Here is a 20,144-nt window from a genome sequence, read left to right as displayed (position 1 = left end):
GCAGTTACAACAAACGTTTGTACAAACAAAAAAAGCATGTATCAAGGCACCCCCCAGATGCATGGGCAGAAACGTCCTGTAGACAGACAGCTGAGAGCCAAGTGGGTGGTAGGTGTGTGTGACCTGGACAGATGGACAGCTCTGCTTTGGGTCTAATATATTATCACATTCTAGCTTTCATGTTGATGGAAGCTGGAGGTCTGTTAATACATTCTGGAGCTTTTACCTGATGGCTGGAAAGATAAATCAGACACAGAAACAAGGAATAACGAGATCCTGAGATCACTTGGCTCTGGACCTGCAAAATTCCAGGTTTCCACAACCACAAAGTCCTAATCATTAGCCTGGCTGAACCTTTAGCATGGGGCATGACATTTTTCCGAGAACTCCATTCACAGTTCCCCTTCTTGGCATGTACTGCATTTTGTACATGTAGAGGCTAGAGGTTGTTTTGTGTTGGGAAGGCTCATTTGTAGCATCTAATGAAGGTAAAGCCAAGTTGACCAGAAAGCAGTGTACAGGAGAGGGGGGTTATTAGAACCACAGGAAGGAGCCCCCACATCCTATAACATTGCGGGAGGTAGAGGCAGGCGGATCTCTCTGTGAGTTCGAGGCCAGCCTGGTCTACAAGAGCTAGTTCCAGGACAGGAACCAAAAAGCTACGGAGAAACCCTGTCTCGAAAAACAAAACAAAACAAAACAAAACCAAAAACATTGTTAGCTGTCAGGATCCAGGTCAAATTTGTTTTGTTGTTTTGTTTTTTGAGACAGCAGTTTACTCTTTAGTCCAGGGTGGCTTCAAACTCAGAGATCAGTTGCCTCTGCCTCCCAAGAGCTGGGATTAACCACTGCCCAACCTTTTCTCCCTTTTTGCCCTCTCTGTCTGACATGTACATGTGACAGATAATATAAACATTATATATAAAGTAAAAATAGTCAAGAACATAGTATTACCTAAAGAACTAAAGGTAGCCAGGCGGTGGTGGCGCACGCCTTTAATCCCAGCACTTGGGAGGCAGAGGCAGGCAGATCTCTGTGAGTTAAGAGACCAGCCTGGTCTACAGAGCTAGTTCCAGGACAGGCTCCAAAGCCACAGAGAAACCCTGTCTTGAGAAACCAAAAAAAAAAAAAAAAAAGAACTAAAGGTAACAGGTGACAGTAAGAAAGGCATTTTAAACCAAATCCCGATTCAAAAAAAGATCTTTAAACTGTGTTTTCCCTGTGTCTGTAATCATGTATACTCTATGAAATATTTTCTTTGGTATTTGTGATATGTGAAACAATTTATTGCTGCTTTGATTTTTGGGTTTTGGGGGGACAGTTTGATTTTTTTGTAGCCATAACTTATGTGATATGGCCACTTTTTGTTTTAGGATTGATTTTAATGTCTATGTCATTTTAGGTATTATTTGTGATTTATTTGTCCTGTTATTGTGGTATTATACTGGAAAGCCTGGGAAAGTAAATGGGTAAGAGTTACATTACAGAAGAAAATCAGATTATAATAATTTTAAAATTCCTTCTCAACATTATCCTTTATGTACCAAGTGTTGTTATTGTTAGGGGAAGACAAGGGGCCAAACTTGTGCAAGATCAGCATTTGTGGGCATAATAAAATCTTATTTCTTATTTTACAATGAGAAAGGAAACTGGAACTCCAGTAAGTTGTTTCATAATTTTACCCTCTGATGTACTGTTCATTGTCAGATTAGGAGTATCATTTGGTAATTTTAAAGAATATTTTTATTTGTTTATTGACAATTCCATACACTTATAAAATATATTTTAATCAGCTCTACCCAGATAGTAATTCAGCCCGCCCCCTCTCACCCTTATGTCATTTTTAAAAACATGAGTTTATTTAGTGCATAAAGGTCTGCCTGATTTTGGACAACCTGCCAGTGGTCGTACCTTCAAAGATAAAATTACACCACCCCCACCCCCAGAAGCCATCAACTTCCAATAGCTTCTGAGTTAGAGGTGGGGCCCAGTGAGCAGGTCTTAACAAGGTAACCCTTGCTGTGAGTTCATGAGCCCAGTGGCCATGCCGTGTCCAGGAGGCAGCACTTTGCAGCACTCCTCCAGCCTCCGGCTCCTGTCTTTCCACCGCTTCTTCTGCAGTGTCCCCGGATGCCAAGGGGCAAAAATGTTTTAAAATTTTGGCTTGCACTATGGAAACTCTGAAGATCCATTTAATCAGGAAACATAGGTTTTACGGTATGGTCTCTTAAACAGAAGTTTTTTCTTTTTGGAAGAATAAGTTGATGTGTTTAAATATAAGTCCTTTAAAAGATACATGGTTAAAAGATCACTTTTATCAGATCTGCTCTAGACCTTCTAATTTAGTACCTGTACATCCAGAGATGTCTCCTTTGATCCTAGAGCTTGTACATTTTTGATGCCAACACCATGGCTGTTGTTGACTTTAGAGACCACTGTCTTTAGAGTGTTGTATACATTGAGTCAACTCAAAGCCACTGGTTGTCAGTACAGTTAGTTGTATGTCACAGACAGCCTTGAATTTATTGTATCACAAACAGTTTTGTTAGAAATAATAATATAATAATACAAATGGTTGGAGCCAGTTAATATTTTTTTCCTTTTTCTTATTAGAAGATTCTATTTGGTTTTTGACTCTAGCTTGATTTAAAATTGAGGTATTCCTCAAATTGAATTCCTTTTTAGAAAATTTAAAATTAAAAATACTGCCGACATGAGTAAAATTTTTAAAAGTTATACTGAATAATGAGATTTTTCAGTGAAAATATTTGAGTCATTTAAAACACCAAGACTTGATGTAAGTCAAGCAAACACATGCATGATTAGTAAAAATGACATAATACTGTTGCCCTCTTTTGTAGTTTTACTAAAACCAAGATTAGTAATTTACCAGTTAGGAAAATATGCCAAGGGAAATGTAGTATTTCTTAGACAGTTTTCAAACCATCTAAGCCCTAAAGAGTGAACGTTAGGAGTACTGTCTGAGTGGTTGGAGTTCAGTTGCTTGGGATGCTCAGTTGTTGGTGTAGTGGAGGATGAGTTTGTGGTTGTGTCTGCAGAAGCTGGTCCAAGTTCAAGGTGAGAAATACAAATGGAAGAATTACCCTCTCAAGTTCTCTAACTCAAGAGGTGCTTCAAAGTACAGATGGGGTCCTTCTGTCCAGGCTAAAGGACTCTGAAGCATAAGTTCAGTTGACAGTCACCTGGTGTTAGCTCTTGTCGTTTTGTTTTTATCTAGGTGTTCAGTCTGGGAGAACTCTAAACAATTCTGGATTTTTAGAGTTGTTTAAGTCTCATAGTAGTACATAATGTCTCATTATTAGAGGTGACTTGTACAGTCCTTTGTCCATCTTTATGTCCAGTTACTGTCAAGTTCTAGGGGCAGATCGAGTTTGTCCCATGTAGTTTATTCACAAACAATCACAATAGAGTGTACACTTGGTGGAACCAAGTGAAATCACTCACCTCTCAGCCAGAGCCCTCTTCACTGTAAGAAAGGGCAGGAGAGGCCTGGAGACCTGCCGTGTAGATCTGAGGTAATAGTTCTCCTCCTTCATTTTAAAAGCTAAGCAGCAGAGAGACCCATACAGATGGAAAGATGAATTAATAAATGGTGAAAATTAATAAAAGATGAATAATAAAAGATGAGTAACTGGATTACAGCTCAGTAAAATGATATGACATTCTTTAGCACATTCCAGGGGGCCTCAGAATTTAAAGTTTTTGCCCAGGTACTATATAGACAGTGTGGATCCCTGTCCCTCTAGGCTTTAAGGAGAGGCCATGACGGGCTGGGAGTTTGATACAGAACTTTGTCTTGCTTGGGAACTTCTAGAGAATAGAAGGAAAGGGGATAAGGATTCAGAATAGGCAAGGTGGGATTCTTTATTCATTTCCTGCTCTTTAACACCTTTTTCTTTTCTTTTGCTTTCTTTTCTTTTCGTTTCTTTTCAAGACAGCATTTTTCTGTGTAGCCCTGGCTGTCTGGGAGCTCATCTGTAGGCCAGGCTGGCCTCGAGATTCACCTACCTCTAGATGAAAGGGGTATGCCACTACTGTCTGACTTTTAACACCTTTCTTGTTTCTATAGTTTCCAAAGCTCTTTCTGGTTTTCTTTTGTAAATTTGCGGTTTTATCATTTCTTAGGTGCTTTTAAACTCAAACTGAAGTAGCCTTCCCATTCAGTATATTTTGCTTTATTGTGTACAACTTCTAGTTTGGAGAAACAAGACAAAAATACAATTTAAGTATGTTGGATGCTCCTCATTGCACATGCGGAGTAAGGGTGGATAAAACCAAGTTATGGTTTGATTGGCTTTCCTGGTTTTCCAAATAATTGCAAGTTGAATTAATTAATTAAGCATAAAGCCAGGTGGAGTTCCCTGTGGCCGTGGTCTTCAAACACTTCCTCCTTTGGATTCCTGCTTCCCTTTGTTTTGGTAGAGGTATCTTTTCCCCTGGAAACTGTATAATCTTGTATGCTAGCTAGAGAGATTTGTGTTTTGGATCAAATATATTTGCCACTTGTGGGAAAAACTTCCTTGGGTCTCATACCAAGGTGGGTTCTTCCCATTGTGTCTGGGGTTTATTCTGAACATTTACAAGAATGTGAAAAGACCCAAGATACTGGGTTCCCACCTGTTATGTTTCTTCATAGTGGAGCTAATAATCTTCCTTCCAGGAAAGGGGTGTGTTGTCTCATTCCCTGTGAGGTTGGTGCTCATCTTGACCCTGGCACCTCTTGATCTGGAAAGGAGAGGTACTTATCGTGTTTGGTATCTTTATGATCACGAACTTGTATAATTTCTAAGCTGAAGGGATGAAGTTCCAGTAAGCTGGAGTAGACCCGGAAACCGTACACTTGGGTCTTGGAGGTGCTAGCTAGCAACAGGTGCTCTGGAAACAAACAATACAAACAAATGCTTGATGGGTGCTTGAGATAAAAACAAGGGCCTTCGCTAGTAGTCTGCTCAGAATACAGGACTGTCAGTCCATCAGCTACACCAAAGGAGAGGCTCAGTCCCCAGAAAGAAGTCAGCAGCATCTACCCAAGGAGACAGTGTGATTGGCTGGACACACAGGAGACCTGCTGTAACTGCTGCAGTTCAAGTGAGTCCTCTGATGGAGGCAGACCCTCTGTGAGGAGTGGACACCAAGTGGAGCTGTTATCTCCAAGTGAATATGGGGTTTATTCTGAGCTAAAATGAGGGGCTATGACCAAGGAGCACACATTTAAGTTGCCTTGAAAAACATTTCAATATGGAGGCAGTTGCACAAACTTTTATAAACCCAGAACAAATCATAAGTCAAATTTCCCAAATAAGTGGTGAGCACATCAAGCAGATAGGTCATAGCAGAGTAGATAAACTGCGCCATGGGTTGTGGATGTTCCCAGTTAGATTCTTCACTTCCAGCCTGGAGGAGCTAGTGGTCTGCCTGATGTTTGCAAGGATGGTAGGTCAGACACAGACAGCCGATGGCCGTTGAAAGGACTTACAATAGCTCAGGATAATTTGGCTCTGGATCTGCAACATTCTCACTCTGCAAGTTATTTCAGTGAGTTAGCCTTGTAGTGTCTTTAAACTGGTTGTAACATTTTCTGCGCCAGTTCAGTTCATGCCTCCATCTTGTTTTCTTTGGTGTTTGTGTCCCTGTGTCCCATGTTAATGCATCCCCATTGTTCCTCTACGCCTACAAGAACCTTGATATTCACACTTTGGTTTCATTTACCATAATTTGTTAAAATCTCACTCTGAAATCCATTTTCTCTATCCAAAACTGTCCCTGAAAAGACCTGTGCCTATGACCTCTGTCCTAGCACTCCCTGTTAGCACCATGGTGCACCATGGCTCCTGAGCAGTCTGGCCCAAGGCTGTCTCACATTTTGCCTGACTTTCTGTCTTTGGCTTCTGCTGTTGCTTATGCACTGTGCTCCTGTTGTTCTCATTGATGTGCTTTTTCAGGACACCTTCACTGACTGGGGACTCAGCTTCCTCTACAGTTATTTCTTTAAGGAGTTGGCAATCCATGATCTCTAATTCTAGATGTTATGAAAATGATTCTACAGTTTAGATGTCCACTCTCTCTATCAGAAGTCTTTATTGTTATCTGGCCCTCTTGGCAACGCGAGTTCCATTGTCCCCAAGCAAATTCTTCATCATCACCATCATCATCTTAGACTCTTTATTGCTTTTGTCATTCACGATGTTTGCCTTAGTCACATGAACCTAGTCAATATAAAATTGTGTTCTCTGCTCAGGTCAGTTACCTATTGTTAAGAATTTTAAGATTATAGTTCTATTAAAGATTGGGGATAAGTTAAGAATTAAGCAATAACTACCAGTAAGAGTAAGCATAATTGATTAAGCCCTTATAAACTGTGTTTTAATGCCATTTTATGTGTATATGGAAATCCACCACCATGCTACTTCCACAGCCCCAGAATTACTGTTTAAAGACAGTATAGTGGGGACTGAGGGAACTCATGGTAGGGTGTTTGTGTGATGTGTAAGAGACCCTGGGTTCAATCCCAGTGGTATAAAAATAAAAATCTACAGATGTCTGCTGTGAGACAATGGTCTTGTATCCTGTCACTTGTATTGTTTTAATAAATGCTGATTGGCCAGTAGCTAGGCAGGCAGTATAGACAGGGCAACCAGGCAGGAAGTAGAGACAGGGCAGCAAGAACAGGGAGACTTCTGGGAAGAAGAAAGGGTCAGTCTGCAGTTGTCACCCAGACACAGAGGAAGCAAAATGAGAATGCCTTGCTGATAAAAGGTACCAAGCCACGTGGCTAACACAGACAAGAATTCTGGGCTAATTTAAGATGCAAGAAAGAGTTAATAAGAAGCCTGAGCTAATAGGCCAGCCATCCAGTTTATATTAATGTGGACCTCTGTGTGTTTCTTTAGGACTTCATGACTGCGGGATTTGAGTCTCAAGGTTTTAGTATAGTTCTCTTTGGGCTCCAAAGGGCTGTACAGTTGAATGGTTAAAAAGGTACATCGTGCCCTGTCCTCCCCAGCAACCTCAAGGACCCCCTCCCCCGCCCCATCCCAGTTTGGCTTGTGCCTTCAATCTTGGTACTTTACAAGTTGAGATGGGAGGATTTTCTTGGGATATATAGTGAGGCCAGCCTGGGCTAAGAATGAGAACCTTTCTCAAGAAGCCAAAAATATTTAACAGTCCTTGTCTAACATCTCGCCTCCCTCCCTATCTCAAAAGACTTAAACTTCGAAATCCAACTCAAGTTCTGTTTTCAATTTAGTCTACTTTCGCTGTGTTTAAGAGCACGCTTCCAATGGTACCTTGAAGGAGATAGAGACCCTCCCACTGGGGGACTTACTAGCACATGGTAGAAACCCCACAGAACTGACTCCTGTTACCTGGGCGTGTTTGTGTGCTTCTGTCATGCAGACTCTGGTGTTGCTCCTTGTCTGCTGTTAGATACTGCCTAGTTAGCACCGCATACCCACACAGGGTTCTTGGTGCAGCCCTGGCTGTCTGTCCTAGAACTTGCTCTGTAGGCCGGGCAGACCACAATCTCAAGAGATCCACCTGCCTCTGCTTCCCTAGTGCTGGGATTAAAGGTGTGCACCACCACTGCCCAGCTTTCCCATCCATTTAATTGAACAGTTCCACATACTTTATTTTGAAAAACAGTCAAGGCATTGTTTAGGTTATTTACTTTGTCTAAATTAGTAATTATTTGAAAAGGCTCCTATCAGCTTCAGTAGGATGGAATTGTACTTATTTTCTTCTGGCCTTGGCTTTATTTGACAATGAATTAAACAGAATTAAGAGATGGAGCCAGGCTTGATGGCATATGCTGTTAGTCCCAGCACTTGGGAGGCAAAATGAGTTCCAGGACAACCAGAGTTACATTGTGAGGCCCTGTCTCCAAAAATAAATAGATTACTTAATTCATTTTTAAAAACTTAGATAAGAGGTTGGGATAAGAAGAGGAACATCAGTTTTTGCCTCTAGTATAAAACGCAGCATCTCATCACACATTTCCCCACCATATTTCCAGCAGCAGCAGCCAGCATGCGTCACTCAGGGAAGCTGGTGTTTTCAGTGTTGTGTCTTGTCATGAAATAACAGGTATAATATTGGGGAAATTGTTGACTGGTTTTGTTTGTACTAGAGAAATTGACTTTTAAAGGGGGAGGTATCACATGGGTTTCCTTGGTGAACTTTAATTTCTTTAAGAACTCCAGAGTTTTAATACTCCAGAGCAGTCTCATGAAGCATTATACATTATTTCAAACTCTAAATAATCAATATAATCTATTATAATTTAATGCATATTATAGCATACTTAGCTTCTGATTAAATGATCCATTATAGTCACTGGCATTTGTTCTTTTTATAGTACATTTGAATCCCTTACACATTCAAAATGTACTATGTATATTGTATATTTTAAATTATAAGGTTTTTTCATTCTTGTGACTCTGCCTTTGTGGTTTGTAATTACCATATGTATAGTTTATTGGATGCCACTCAGCGCTTAGGAGTATGGCTACTGAAGGGCTGCATGGTTCCTTAGTTGAAGTGCCTAACACACAAGTTTGAAAGGCCGAGTTCAGATCTCCAGAACCCACATTAAAAGTTACTCTATTACCCTAGAGCTGGGGGTGTTGGAGACAGGAGGATTATGGAGCTTGCTGGCCAGCCAGCCTAGTGAGTGTGTGTTTAACTCAGGGAGAGAGCCTGTCTCAAAAAATAAGATGGTGAGTACTGTGTCACTAAGGTTTTCCTGGGGAAATACTACACAGTTGTCTACTCACCCCAGAGAGGGAGTTCATGGCGGAGCAAAATTGGATACCACCAGGGATCGACGTTGTGATTGGTGAGGGGTAACTCACAGGAATTTAAGTGAAGGGTTTCTTATAGGAGCAGAAATGACTCAAAGACAGCTGTCTCCAAAGCCCGCCCCAGCACAGGTGACAGCTCACAACAGCTGGGAACCTGAAGCACACTGCTTGCAGGCAACTCGGCATGTTGGAAAGTGTCCTGGAAAAGTGACTCCGTTGGTCTGAACCTCTTCCGGGAAGGTGGGCTGGTCCCTGCTTTTTCTGGTAGCTGATCTGGTCTCTGTCCTTTTTGTTTGGAGAGGGGGCTTGAGATGGGGGCTTCTCTGTGTATCCATCTGTCCTGGAACTAGCTCTTGTAGACCTGGCTGGCCTCGAACTCACGGAGATCCACCTACCGCTGTCTCCTGAGTGCACTGTCACCGCCAGCTCTACAGCTGGGTTTGCCTGAGAATGACTCTCAGCAGTTGTTAGTGTATCCTTGGGAGGTAGGGGCATAGTGAATCTAGCCAGTTTCAGGGGCTTCCTGGAGCTATTTGAAACCAGAAGTTGTTTCCCTTCTGGTTTCAAACACACCATCCCAGCAAGGAAGTTCCCCTGGGATGGATTGTTTCAATTCCTAAGAAATGGCTAGGCAACATAAGAGTAGTAGAGAAAGACACCCAATACCAACGTCTGCCCCTTCATGTATACTTGAACACACAAGAATGTAGCTACTAAATCAAAACATGGTTTTTGAGTACTGATGATTTGCTATTCCTGTGAGCATAGACAAGTAGTTTGATTGTCTTTGACTTTAGAGTCTTCATCTCAGAAGTGAGAAGCAGAGTACTAACTGCTATTCTTACAAAGGTGAAGTGAGGTTGTATGGTGTGTGTAAATGCCGTTTGTAAAGTGTCTTTTAGATGTAAGGTACTTCTTATTCATGAAATCATAAAAAAAGATCTCTAGAACCTTACAGTGACAATACTTACTTTGTATACATCTTTGTTAAATGAATTACTATAGCAATTTTCTATATATGTTATAGCAAGTATCTGTTCTATGTTTTATGTGTGTCCCTGGGATTGTGTATGATGTGCTGATACAGTCCACTTTCTAGGAGAAAGGTCCCCATAAGGTATTTTCTGTTTTGCACGCTCTAATTGCTCCCCCATAGCCAATTCCACTTGTCCAGTCCACTGTCACTGAACACAGAGTTGGGAAGAGGCACATGTAAGTCAGCCCTTCTGAGTTTACAGCACCTGATTCCAGCACATCGTGAACTAAGTAGTGTGTAGAGTTAGTTCTCAGATGGGGAGGTGTACAGTCTCTAAACAAGAGCCTTTGGAATGTTTTATTTGCTCCTGAAAGCCAGGAAACAGAAGTTTAGATTCAGATCCCACTTTTGACTCTGAACTAATAGTTTGCTGTTGAGAGATCAACATACTTTTAAGCTTTATTCTCCTTGTCAGTAAGGCAGACAGCATAGAAGTCTGTCTCAGTAAAGGGAAACAGTGCAGTTCCTAGCCAGGATGCAGGCTTTAGAGCAAGCATTACCAATTCCTGCGTAGCTATGATAGCATGTCAAGTTGAGTTTTATGTATTTATTTTCTTTTTCAGCTGACATGGGTTTTGCCAGATTATTCAATTCTCCTCTAAAGCCACTCGCAGATTTGGATCCAGTGGTTGTGACGTTTTGGTATCGGGCTCCAGAACTTCTCCTTGGTGCCAGGCATTACACAAAGGCCATCGGTAAGTGTCAAGATGGTTGACAAGCTGAGCGCTCCTAAGTGTAAAATATAAAATAGTCCATTATAAAGCCAGTGCACATGGAAGCAAGGGCTTGCACATCTTCCTTTATGCTGCCGTAGCTGTTGATCTGAAGAGTTGGAAAGAGGGCTAGAACTGTCTTCACAGGACTAGGACAGGAGTATCATGCTGGAGAAAATCTCCAAGTGTCTAACCAAGACACGGTACGATGTTCATCTCTCTTCATGCTATGGTCTGCAGAACAAGTTTGTCCATTAAGGCAGTCTTGGTAGGATCACGCCACTCAGCAACTTGCCAAACCACCGAAAGGAAAAAGAACTAGAGGAAGGAAAATAGTTATAAACATGTTTGTTAGGATTTATGATCTTTCTTATAACGGAGACTCTAGAGATTTTACCACCTGACCACAGAGAAGACTCAGGTATGGATAAGGAGTTAGCAGGTGAGAGTCTTCCTCAGCTCTGGAGATCTCTTTATAGCGAAGAAAAAGAGAAGGTGATTAAAGAGGAAGCAGAGGCCAGGCTCTGGGTTGAGTGTTTGTGTTTCCGGGAGAACTTCTTTACATATTCCTCCTCTTCAAAGCTGCTGCCTCTGCTGTAGGCAGTAGCAGCCTCAACACCTTAGCTGCCATTGCCTCTGTTAACAAGGGCACTAAGAATTCACAAGCAACACAGTCCCAATTCTGGCTAACAAGCTGCTGAAAATGGCATGCTACTCAAAGCACTGAAGTGCTGTCCCTGTGTCGGGAGATGCAGTTAGCCTCATGATTAATCCCTGTGTAGAAAGCAGGCGTGTATTACAGTGCCTTGCTCACCAGAAGGTCTGAGTGTCCAAAATCCAGATTCTGTAGCATATTGCCAAAATATGTGTTAATATAAATTATTATAAATCAGTGTAACTATAAAATATTCACAAATTACCAAGCACTTGCAAAAAGTGTTCTCAGAGCTGTGGGGACAAGTGTGTTTGACCACAGAGGAATGGGAGTATGACACTGGACCTGTGTCCAGATGGATCAGAGACTGCTGAGGCCATGCTGTCACTAGAGTGACTAGAGCTAAGTACTCATGTGGCTCTTTTGTTTTCCGACCTAATGGATTTGCTTTTCTCGTTATCTAGGCCTTTTCCTACCAGTTACTGGGAACAGTACCTTAGATAACTTCAGAAGGCAGAAGTAGTCTGAGAATGTGTGTGTGGGGGGGGAGGAAGGGGGAATGTTAGCTGGAAATCGATAGATAGAACCATAAAATAAGCAAGATGGAATATAATTTCAGGGCATGGGGGGATGGCAGGAGTGTTCATCCTTTTGGCATTGCAACATGTAAAATGATCTCATCATCCATAAATGCATTGGACCATATTCATAGCTATCCTGGGACTCATGCAGCTCAAAGGCTGAACATGCCTGGTAGATGTGTGGACTCAGAAGCAATCCATATGCCCCTGGCCCACACCTACAAGTAGTATAACATATAAAAGGGGGATTTCCCATTAAGAAAAGAGTTATTAGTCAAATTTTTTTTCTTCTAAATTATTTCTCATTGTCTTACTTTTTTCTGTTGCCATGACAAAAATACCATAACTGAGGCAACTTATAAAAGAAAGAATTTAATTTGGGGCTCATGGTTCCAGAGGGTTTACCCATCATGGTGCGGGGAGGGCATTCCAGCAGGCAGGAAAACATGATCGAAACATTATCTGAGAGTTTACATCTTGGCCCGCAAGCTGGAAACAAAGAGAGCTAACTGGGAATGGCATAGGTATTTGAAACCTTAAAAAGCCATAGCAGGGGCACACCTCCTCCAAGACCACACCTCCTCCAAGGTCGCAGTTCCACCAACTGGGGACCAAATAGTCAAATAAGATCCTATGGGGGCCATTCTCATTCCAGAGACCATACCCACCAAAGTTAATGTTATACATACAGTAAGTCCTCAGTAAATCCAGCTTTTCATGGACTTTCCTGCACAGATCTGCTGTGTGTCTACACTCTGGGGAGCAGCACACTTTTGCAGAAGCACAGTTGTGGAATTTTTCTTTTTCAGCTTCCCTTAGCTGTTGGAAGGAAATAGATGTGGTGGGTTTGCTGTTGTGATTTGGTTGGTTTTAATAAATGTAATTGGGTATAAATTAAAAATCAACTGTTTTCCCCTCGGGTAAGGGAACTGAAATTGAATTTTAACCAATTTGTAACTTTTCTGCCCAGTTAATGAGATTTAGTACTTAAGATAGAAACATACTTACCAGATACTAATTCCTGAAGTGCTAGTACCTGAGAGGATGCTGATGCAGGAAGGTTGTGAGTAGTGAGTTCAAGGCCAGCCCAATACACACAAGTGAGATCCTATCTCATCTCCAAAACAAAATCATAAGTCCTAATAATCCATTCACAGTAGAAGTTAAGAGGTTATTAAGATAGAGAAAAATAACTTCCAAATGAGCTATCTCTGTGTTTAAAATATCTACAGGTACACACTCACTCATTTTCACTTCTCTCCAGCCCTGGCTTGTGTCAGGAACAAGTATAATGATGCAAGAGCTAGACGGAAATACTGAATTATAAGATAATGTTGGCAGGAGGCAGAATTTAAAACATTGCTTTCTTCTCTGAGGTTCTTTATGCTAACAGTTCACAGAGAAGTCTAGATTTTGCCTTTTGTCCCTCAGAAGTACCAATCAGGAGTTGACATGATTGGCCGCTCACAGTAGTGTAGCCCTTATTAGAATCCAGGAGGAAGGGCTGGAGAGATGGCTCGGTGGTTAAGAGCACTGACTGCTCTTCCAGAGGTCCTGAGTTCAATTCCCAGCAACCACATGGTGGCTCTCAGCCATCTGCAGTGAGATCTGGCGCCCTCTTCTGGCATGCGGGCATACATGGAGGCAGAATGTTGTATACATAATAAATAAATAAAATCTTTTAAAAAAAAAAAAAAAAGAAGAAGCCAGGAGGAAGCGAGATGGTGGAGCCATTAGGGACAAGAGTGACAGATGGGAAAGGATTAAAAAGTTGACACAGACTATATGTGGTGTTAAGGGATGTCCGTGATGACGATGGTGGCTGTGTCATGAAGGAAGATTAGGTCATGTTTTATAGCCTTAAATGATAGCAGTAATGGGGGTGGTAGACAGCGGTTACTGAGGGCCATTGCCCATTATCCAGAAGGCAGATTTCTTGGAGGGAAATGTCTAAATGGTCAGACAGGAGAGGCCTTCCAACATGGATTCATGTTGGGCAGCCTCTTTTACAGCAGAGCGTACTGACGTTTATTCTAGTTAATGGATGTAATTAAACTCTTTGTTTATGTAGTTTATCTTCAGGATGTGTTTGGCGTTGCGGTAAACTATTTTTTTTTATTCCTAGCTGTATTTTCTATTCTTAAACTTACTAAATAACTTTTATCAAAATGAGCAAATGTGAATATTTATCTCAAAAGTTAATTCATTTATGCATATAGCAAAACATTGTAGGTATAATCTTAGTTCTAGAAATACATTATGTCTTGTAACTTTGAGTAGTAAAACTCATTAAATTAATTTATTTAGTGCTGATAAATAAAGCCTGAGGTCTTATACATCTAGACAATATCCATCAAGTAAGTCACGATTCTGACCCCTCACAAGCTTTGTCTTAAGGTTTTGGTAGTGGTGAGGACAGCTAAAGGGACTCTGTCCGGCCGGCCGTGTGTCTCGCTGGTGTCATGCTGTGCCTGCTTATTCTTGTTTTGTGTGTCAACTTTTAAGTTCAGAATTAGTTCGGGGAAATGGACTCTTGGGGTTTTATAGGCAGAATTCGAGTTTTCTATAGTTCTTTTGCTCTCTGTACAGAAGAATTTATTGTGCTAACAGATAGGATTATTGTTTCATTCTGTCAGATCTGAGTGTCATGAACTGTTACATCAGCAGTTAAATGCCTCTGTGATTAAAGTAGTGGCGACAGTTAGAAAGGGATTCATTGTGTCAAGTGTGGGAGCACAAGCCTGGGATCCCAGCACTTGGGAAACTCAGGCAGAAAGCTCACACATTTGAGGCCAGCTTTGACTATACAGTGAGAAGTTCTCTCAAATTCCCATGAGGAATTTTTTTTTTTTTTTTTGCCAAGTTTAGGTTTTTTTCTAAGCCTTTCGCCACCAGGAAATTTATAAGTCAATGTTTCTTTTCTTTGGCTTCAGAACTGTTATGATAAGGCATCCCATGTTATTTGTGTTAATCTGTTTTTCACTGTGTGCCACCCACATCCACATGTGTGCACGCCTCGGGACACATGTGGAGGTCAGAGGAGTTGCTTCTGTTCTTCTACCTTTGTGTGAGCACCTTTAGCCACTGAGCCATCTTGCTGGCTCTGTGTGTCTTACTTTTAAATATCTAAGGAGGCTGGTTTGCACTTTTGACGGAGCTTCTGATTCTCCTACTTCCCACAAACTCAGGTTACAGATGTGTGGCACCATGGCTGTAGGGTTTGTGGTACTGGCTTGAGCCTAAACCTTTGTGTTTGTGCATTCAAGGCAAGCACGTTATCAACTGAACTAATCTGCAGCTACTGTACGGTTCTTCGTTATGTTTATTATACTTTACATATTGCTCTACTAAAATATATTTTTGTCTGTATTGGAATTATATCTAGGAATTGGAACTAAGGAAATTAATGCTTTTGTATAAAATGTTTTCCCTTTGTAGACATATGGGCAATAGGCTGCATATTCGCTGAATTGTTGACTTCAGAGCCTATTTTCCACTGTCGTCAGGAGGATATAAAAACAAGCAATCCTTTCCATCATGACCAGCTAGATCGGATATTTAGTGTCATGGGGTTTCCTGCAGGTAATGTGTTACCCTTTTTAAAGTATCATTTGGAGTTCAAACGTGTTTCTTTGTAAGAACATGCATAAAGTTTGTTTTATGTTTATTTTTAAACTAAAAAAATAGGAGACTTTTAATAAGATATTTTCTATAAATAATTTCTTTAAGATAAAGACTGGGAAGATATTAGAAAAATGCCGGAGTACCCAACACTTCAGAAGGACTTTAGAAGAACAACGTAAGTGACCCTGATTACTGTAGTTCATCTTTGCTGGGGAAACAAACAAAAGTCTGGACCAGTAATGCCTGGACACCAGAGATTAATTTTCTGACAGTTGCGGAGGCTGGAAAGTCCAGGGTGAAGGTGTGCCGGCAGGTTTGGAGTCTGGTTGGCTTGGCTGTTTTCACTTTAAAGAGTACCCTGTTGCTGTGTCTCCTCTGGTGGGAGGGCAGAAGGCTGTGAACTGTGTTAGAGCCTCATTTCTGAGCCATCAATGCCATTCACAGACGCAGAACCCTCCACAGCAAATGCCTTTGAGGGGCCTCCCTTTTGATACTTTCACACTGGGGATTAGATTTCAGCATGAACGTGCTGAGTGATACAATACTCAGGTCCTTAATTGCATATTGTAGCTTCAGTAGAAACAATGCACTTGTTTTTTTAAAAGGATAGAGGTTTAAACCAGAAACTCAGGGTTGGTTTACTTGTCCTGTAAAAAAGATATATTCCAAATGATTTTAACTATATACCCAATTTAAGGCTGCCGTATCTAAAACCAGAGGCCAGGCCTGTTGACACAGACCTTTAATCCCAGGATTTGGGAGGTAGAGGCAGAGGGATCTCTTGAGTTTGAGGCCAGCCTGGTCTACAGAGTGAGATGCAGGACAGCCAAGGGCTACACAGAGAAACCCTGTCTCAACACCCTCCCCCAAATAAAAAGTTACAGTTTTAATACATTTTAGGCCTCAGTTCAATATGATTGTTGTGGTTTTATTCCTACCTGAGTTGGTGACTGAGATGCTGTCATGAAAAACTAGGAAGGATGGCAGGGAAGAGCACATGGTCCAGGATCCAAATAAAACAAACCGCTGGAGGCAGACATGTTGATTGGACATGAAGGAGAGTGCAGGCCGGCTTTATTAGCCAGGGTTCTCTCTGTAAAGAAACAGACTGGTGTGTGTGGGGGGGGGGGGGACAGACAGACAGACAGACAAATATGTTGATTGGACATGAAGGGGAGTGCAGGCCGGCTTTATTAGCCAGGATTCTCTCTGTAAAGAAACAGACTGGTGTGTGTGGGCGGGGGGGGGGGGGGGGGGGGGGGGGGGGGGGGGGGGGGGGGGGGGGGGACGGGGACGGACAGACAGACAGACAGTCAATGAGTTAGTCCAAGCATTGGTCGGTCATCTCATACTAGGAGTCTGAGAATTGAGAAGCTGTTCAATCCACAGGGCTGAATAAGATAGGTAGACTGCTAGACTGCTGCCCACACACAGTGGGTCTTCCTGTTCCAGAGGATCTGATAAGAGAATTCCTCAGATTCCCAGGACCTCCCTGCTGCTCATAGCTCTCTGTAACTCCAGATTCACAAGATCTTACACCTTCTTCAGGCCTTCAATAGGTACTGCTTGAGCATGGTACACAGAAATGCATGCAGCCAGAATGTCCATGTATAGGAAATATTTTTTTTTTTTTTTTTTTTTTTGATTTTCGAGACAGGGTTTCTCTGTAGCTTTTTGGTTCCTGTCCTGGAACTAACTCTTGTAGATTAGGCTGGCCTTGAACTCACAGAGCTCCGCCTGCCTCTGCTGGGATTAAAGGCGTGCACCACCTCCGCCCGGCAGGAAATAATTTTTTAAAAAGAGAAAAAAAAGGGGACCAGAGAGATGGCTCCCCGATTAAGAGCACTCGCTGCTGTTGCAAAGGACCCAGGTTCAGTTCTTAGCACTTAAATGGCAGCTGATCACCTTCTGTAACTCCAGATCCAGGGGATCTGATACCCTCTTCTGACCTCTGCAGGAAAACACCCAAAACACAGTAAAATAAATAAGTAAAACTATTAGTGATATCCAGGGGCTTGCACTCTAGTTGATTGCTGAAGGTGCACACGGGCTGATAGCTGAGATCATATCAGCTCATCAGGAATTTTCAGTCCAGACAGTCTGCTTTGGAACAGAGGAGTTACCAGAAAGGAACTAGAGAACAGCAGCGTTAGTTTCTGGCTCTTCAGGAAGCCTCTGCCCTTAGAGTAACACTTATCTCAAACTTTTGACCTGGGCCCCTCTGTCACTATGCATTTTCCCTGGAAAACCCCACGGTTTGCTGGCTTCAGTTTACCACCAGTTATTTCTACAGCTTGCAAGTCCCTTACACAGGAGGGTGCTCCAGGTGTGGAAGCAGCACAAGCCCGCTGACCTGAATGGTAAAAGCTGAATGTGACTGTCCTTCAGCCCCCACATGCTGTGACACACGCAGATACAAACATGTCTACACACACACACACACACACACAAAATACATGTCTTTAAAAAAGTGTATTCAAGTTTGGGACTAGGAAGTTACTTTAGATTTGAGGGTTGTTTTTATTCAGATTCTGGAAGTGCTTTGGGTTTCAGACTTGAGGGTTTTAGTTTACTAATCCACATGTATCCTCAGCATTTCCCCAGTTTTCAAATTCACTTCTTAAACTGCTATGGTAGTTTGTAATTGGCCCCATAAAGTCCTAGGGAGTGACTATTAGGAGGAAGTACTCTCGGTGGCACTGAGTTTTGAGGTCTCATATATGCCCAAGCCATGCCCATTTCCTATTACCTGCAAGGTGTCAGACTCTCAGCTACTTCTCCAGCACCATGTGTGCCTGCACACCGCCATGTCCCACCATGATGATAATGAACTGAACCTCTGAACTCTAAGCCACCCCCAGTTAACTGTTTTCCTTTATAAATAGAGTTGCTGTGATCATGGTGTCTCTTCACAGCAAGAGAAATCCTAAGACAATCGCCAATGGAATCTCAGCCTGAAATAAAACTCTGCTCTCTTAATCCTAAACCCTGGTGGCCTATATTTCATGTCCTAAGAAATAACTCCGTGGTTCACCTAGTGTTCCAACCCTGTGGGGCAGAACCTCTGTCTCACTGTCAGGCATTGACTTCCCCTTACCTTCTGCGTTCCGGGTGATTAGCAGTCTACTCAGGGCTTTCTTCTAGAGATTCTTTGACTGTTTCTGCCCCTACACCTTGCCTGTATAGTCAGAACACCAGTGTGCTCTGCTTGCAGTCCTACAGTGGCCTTTCTGTGGTGTTTCTGTCGCTGCTCAATCTGGGTGTGGTGATACAGGCCTTTAATCCCAGGCTGAAGAAGGCTGATCTGAGTTACACCAGCTTTATGTATAGGTGGTGGGAGAGAAATTATTTCTCTGTAAACATAAGGCTTCTTGTTATTACCAATCCCAGTAGCTACTTTGTTCATCAATTCTCTGATGTTCCCAAGTATTGTCAGGGTACGGTGCTGTCCAGGGTACCGTAAAACGGACACTTGTGCTTTTGTTCTTCTGTGAATGTGAGTGTGAGTGCTTTTGGGGACTTGGTATGGATGTAACTTCTGGACTAGGTGATGTGAAGCACACCCCGTTATCCCAGATACCCAGGAGGCTAAAGCAGGCTTGAGGCTAGCCTAGGCAGTTTAGCAAAATCCCATCTCAAAAGCAGGGTTTGAGAGATGACCTCGCAGATAAGAACATTTGCTACTCCTATAGAGGACCCTGGTTAGGTTCCCAGCACCCACGTGATGGCTTACAAGCATCTGTAACTTCAGTTCCAATGGACCCAACATCCTCTTCTGGCCTCTCAGGTCAGTATTTGCATGTAGTGCAATCCATTTGTACTCATAAAATAAATATCAATTTAAAAAAACAAAAATAGTAACATTCTGGTTGCTAGGAATCTGTAGCTGAGTAGTAATGCTTACCTAATATGTGTGAGGCCCAAGTTCGGTTCCTTACTACTTTGTCAAGGAAAAGTAAAAGGCCCCCAGCAACACAACACCAACAGAGATCCTTCAGAATGTGCACTTCTGACCCAGTCCTCCCAAGCATCTATCCTGTGAAGACCAGGCTGGTACAAGGACGTCTGACCCCATCCTCCCAAGCATTTATCCTATGAAAAGCAGGCTGGTCCAAGCACACGATAGAGAAATAACCAAGCCAGGGTCTAGTAGCAATCCCCATTCTCATGCGGTATTGTATCCTTGGCATGTGTGTCACGTTAACCCATAACGACATACTGTGATGAAACAGCTCTGGATCGGTAGGCAGTGATAAAGGAAATATTAATTAGACAACATTAAATGTGAAAACATAGAATTTTTATACTGGTTCTAATTTTATAAAGCCAAAGCAAAAAGATCCCCCTGGTCTGTGGATAGAGACATAAAGCAAAGGTGACTGTCTTCTGAGAGCCACGTCTGTACTCTGAGTCTTTCCCCAGCGCCTCTCTCTATAACACTTGCTTGGTTTGGAGTTTTTTGTTTTGGCTGATTTTTGAGACAGGGTTTCTCTGTATAGCTTTGGCTGACCTAGAACTTAGTATGTAGACCAGGCTGGCCTCTAACTCACAGAGCTCTGCCCGCACCTTTGCCTCCTGAGTGCTGGGATTAAAGGCATACACCACCACCACCACCACCACCTGGCCTATTTAAACAGTCTTAAGAAGCACTGATTCTGCTTCAAAAATAAATAAAAGACAGAAAGGGAGATTATGAAAACATTGACAGTGGTATAT

At 42.2% G+C, this 20,144-nt stretch overlaps 1 protein-coding gene across 1 annotated transcript in view; it reads left to right on the top strand.

Annotated features, from left to right (window-relative positions):
* The window catches only part of Cdk19 (cyclin dependent kinase 19), a 136,995-nt gene that overhangs the window by 106,003 nt on the left and 10,848 nt on the right, over positions 1-20,144 (top strand). Inside the window, exons 6-8 of the mRNA XM_050137963.1 lie at positions 10,419-10,550; positions 15,243-15,386; positions 15,534-15,604. Of these exons, the coding sequence (XP_049993920.1) occupies positions 10,419-10,550; positions 15,243-15,386; positions 15,534-15,604 (347 nt within the window). The remainder of the gene's footprint in view (positions 1-10,418; positions 10,551-15,242; positions 15,387-15,533; positions 15,605-20,144) is intronic.

Source organism: Alexandromys fortis, unplaced genomic scaffold (genome assembly GCF_014885135.2).
Source record: "Alexandromys fortis isolate MF-2015 unplaced genomic scaffold, M_Fortis_MF-2015_v1.1 scaffold_14, whole genome shotgun sequence".
Lineage (NCBI taxonomy): Eukaryota > Metazoa > Chordata > Mammalia > Rodentia > Cricetidae > Alexandromys > Alexandromys fortis.
This window is presented reverse-complemented; position numbering and strand designations above follow the sequence as displayed.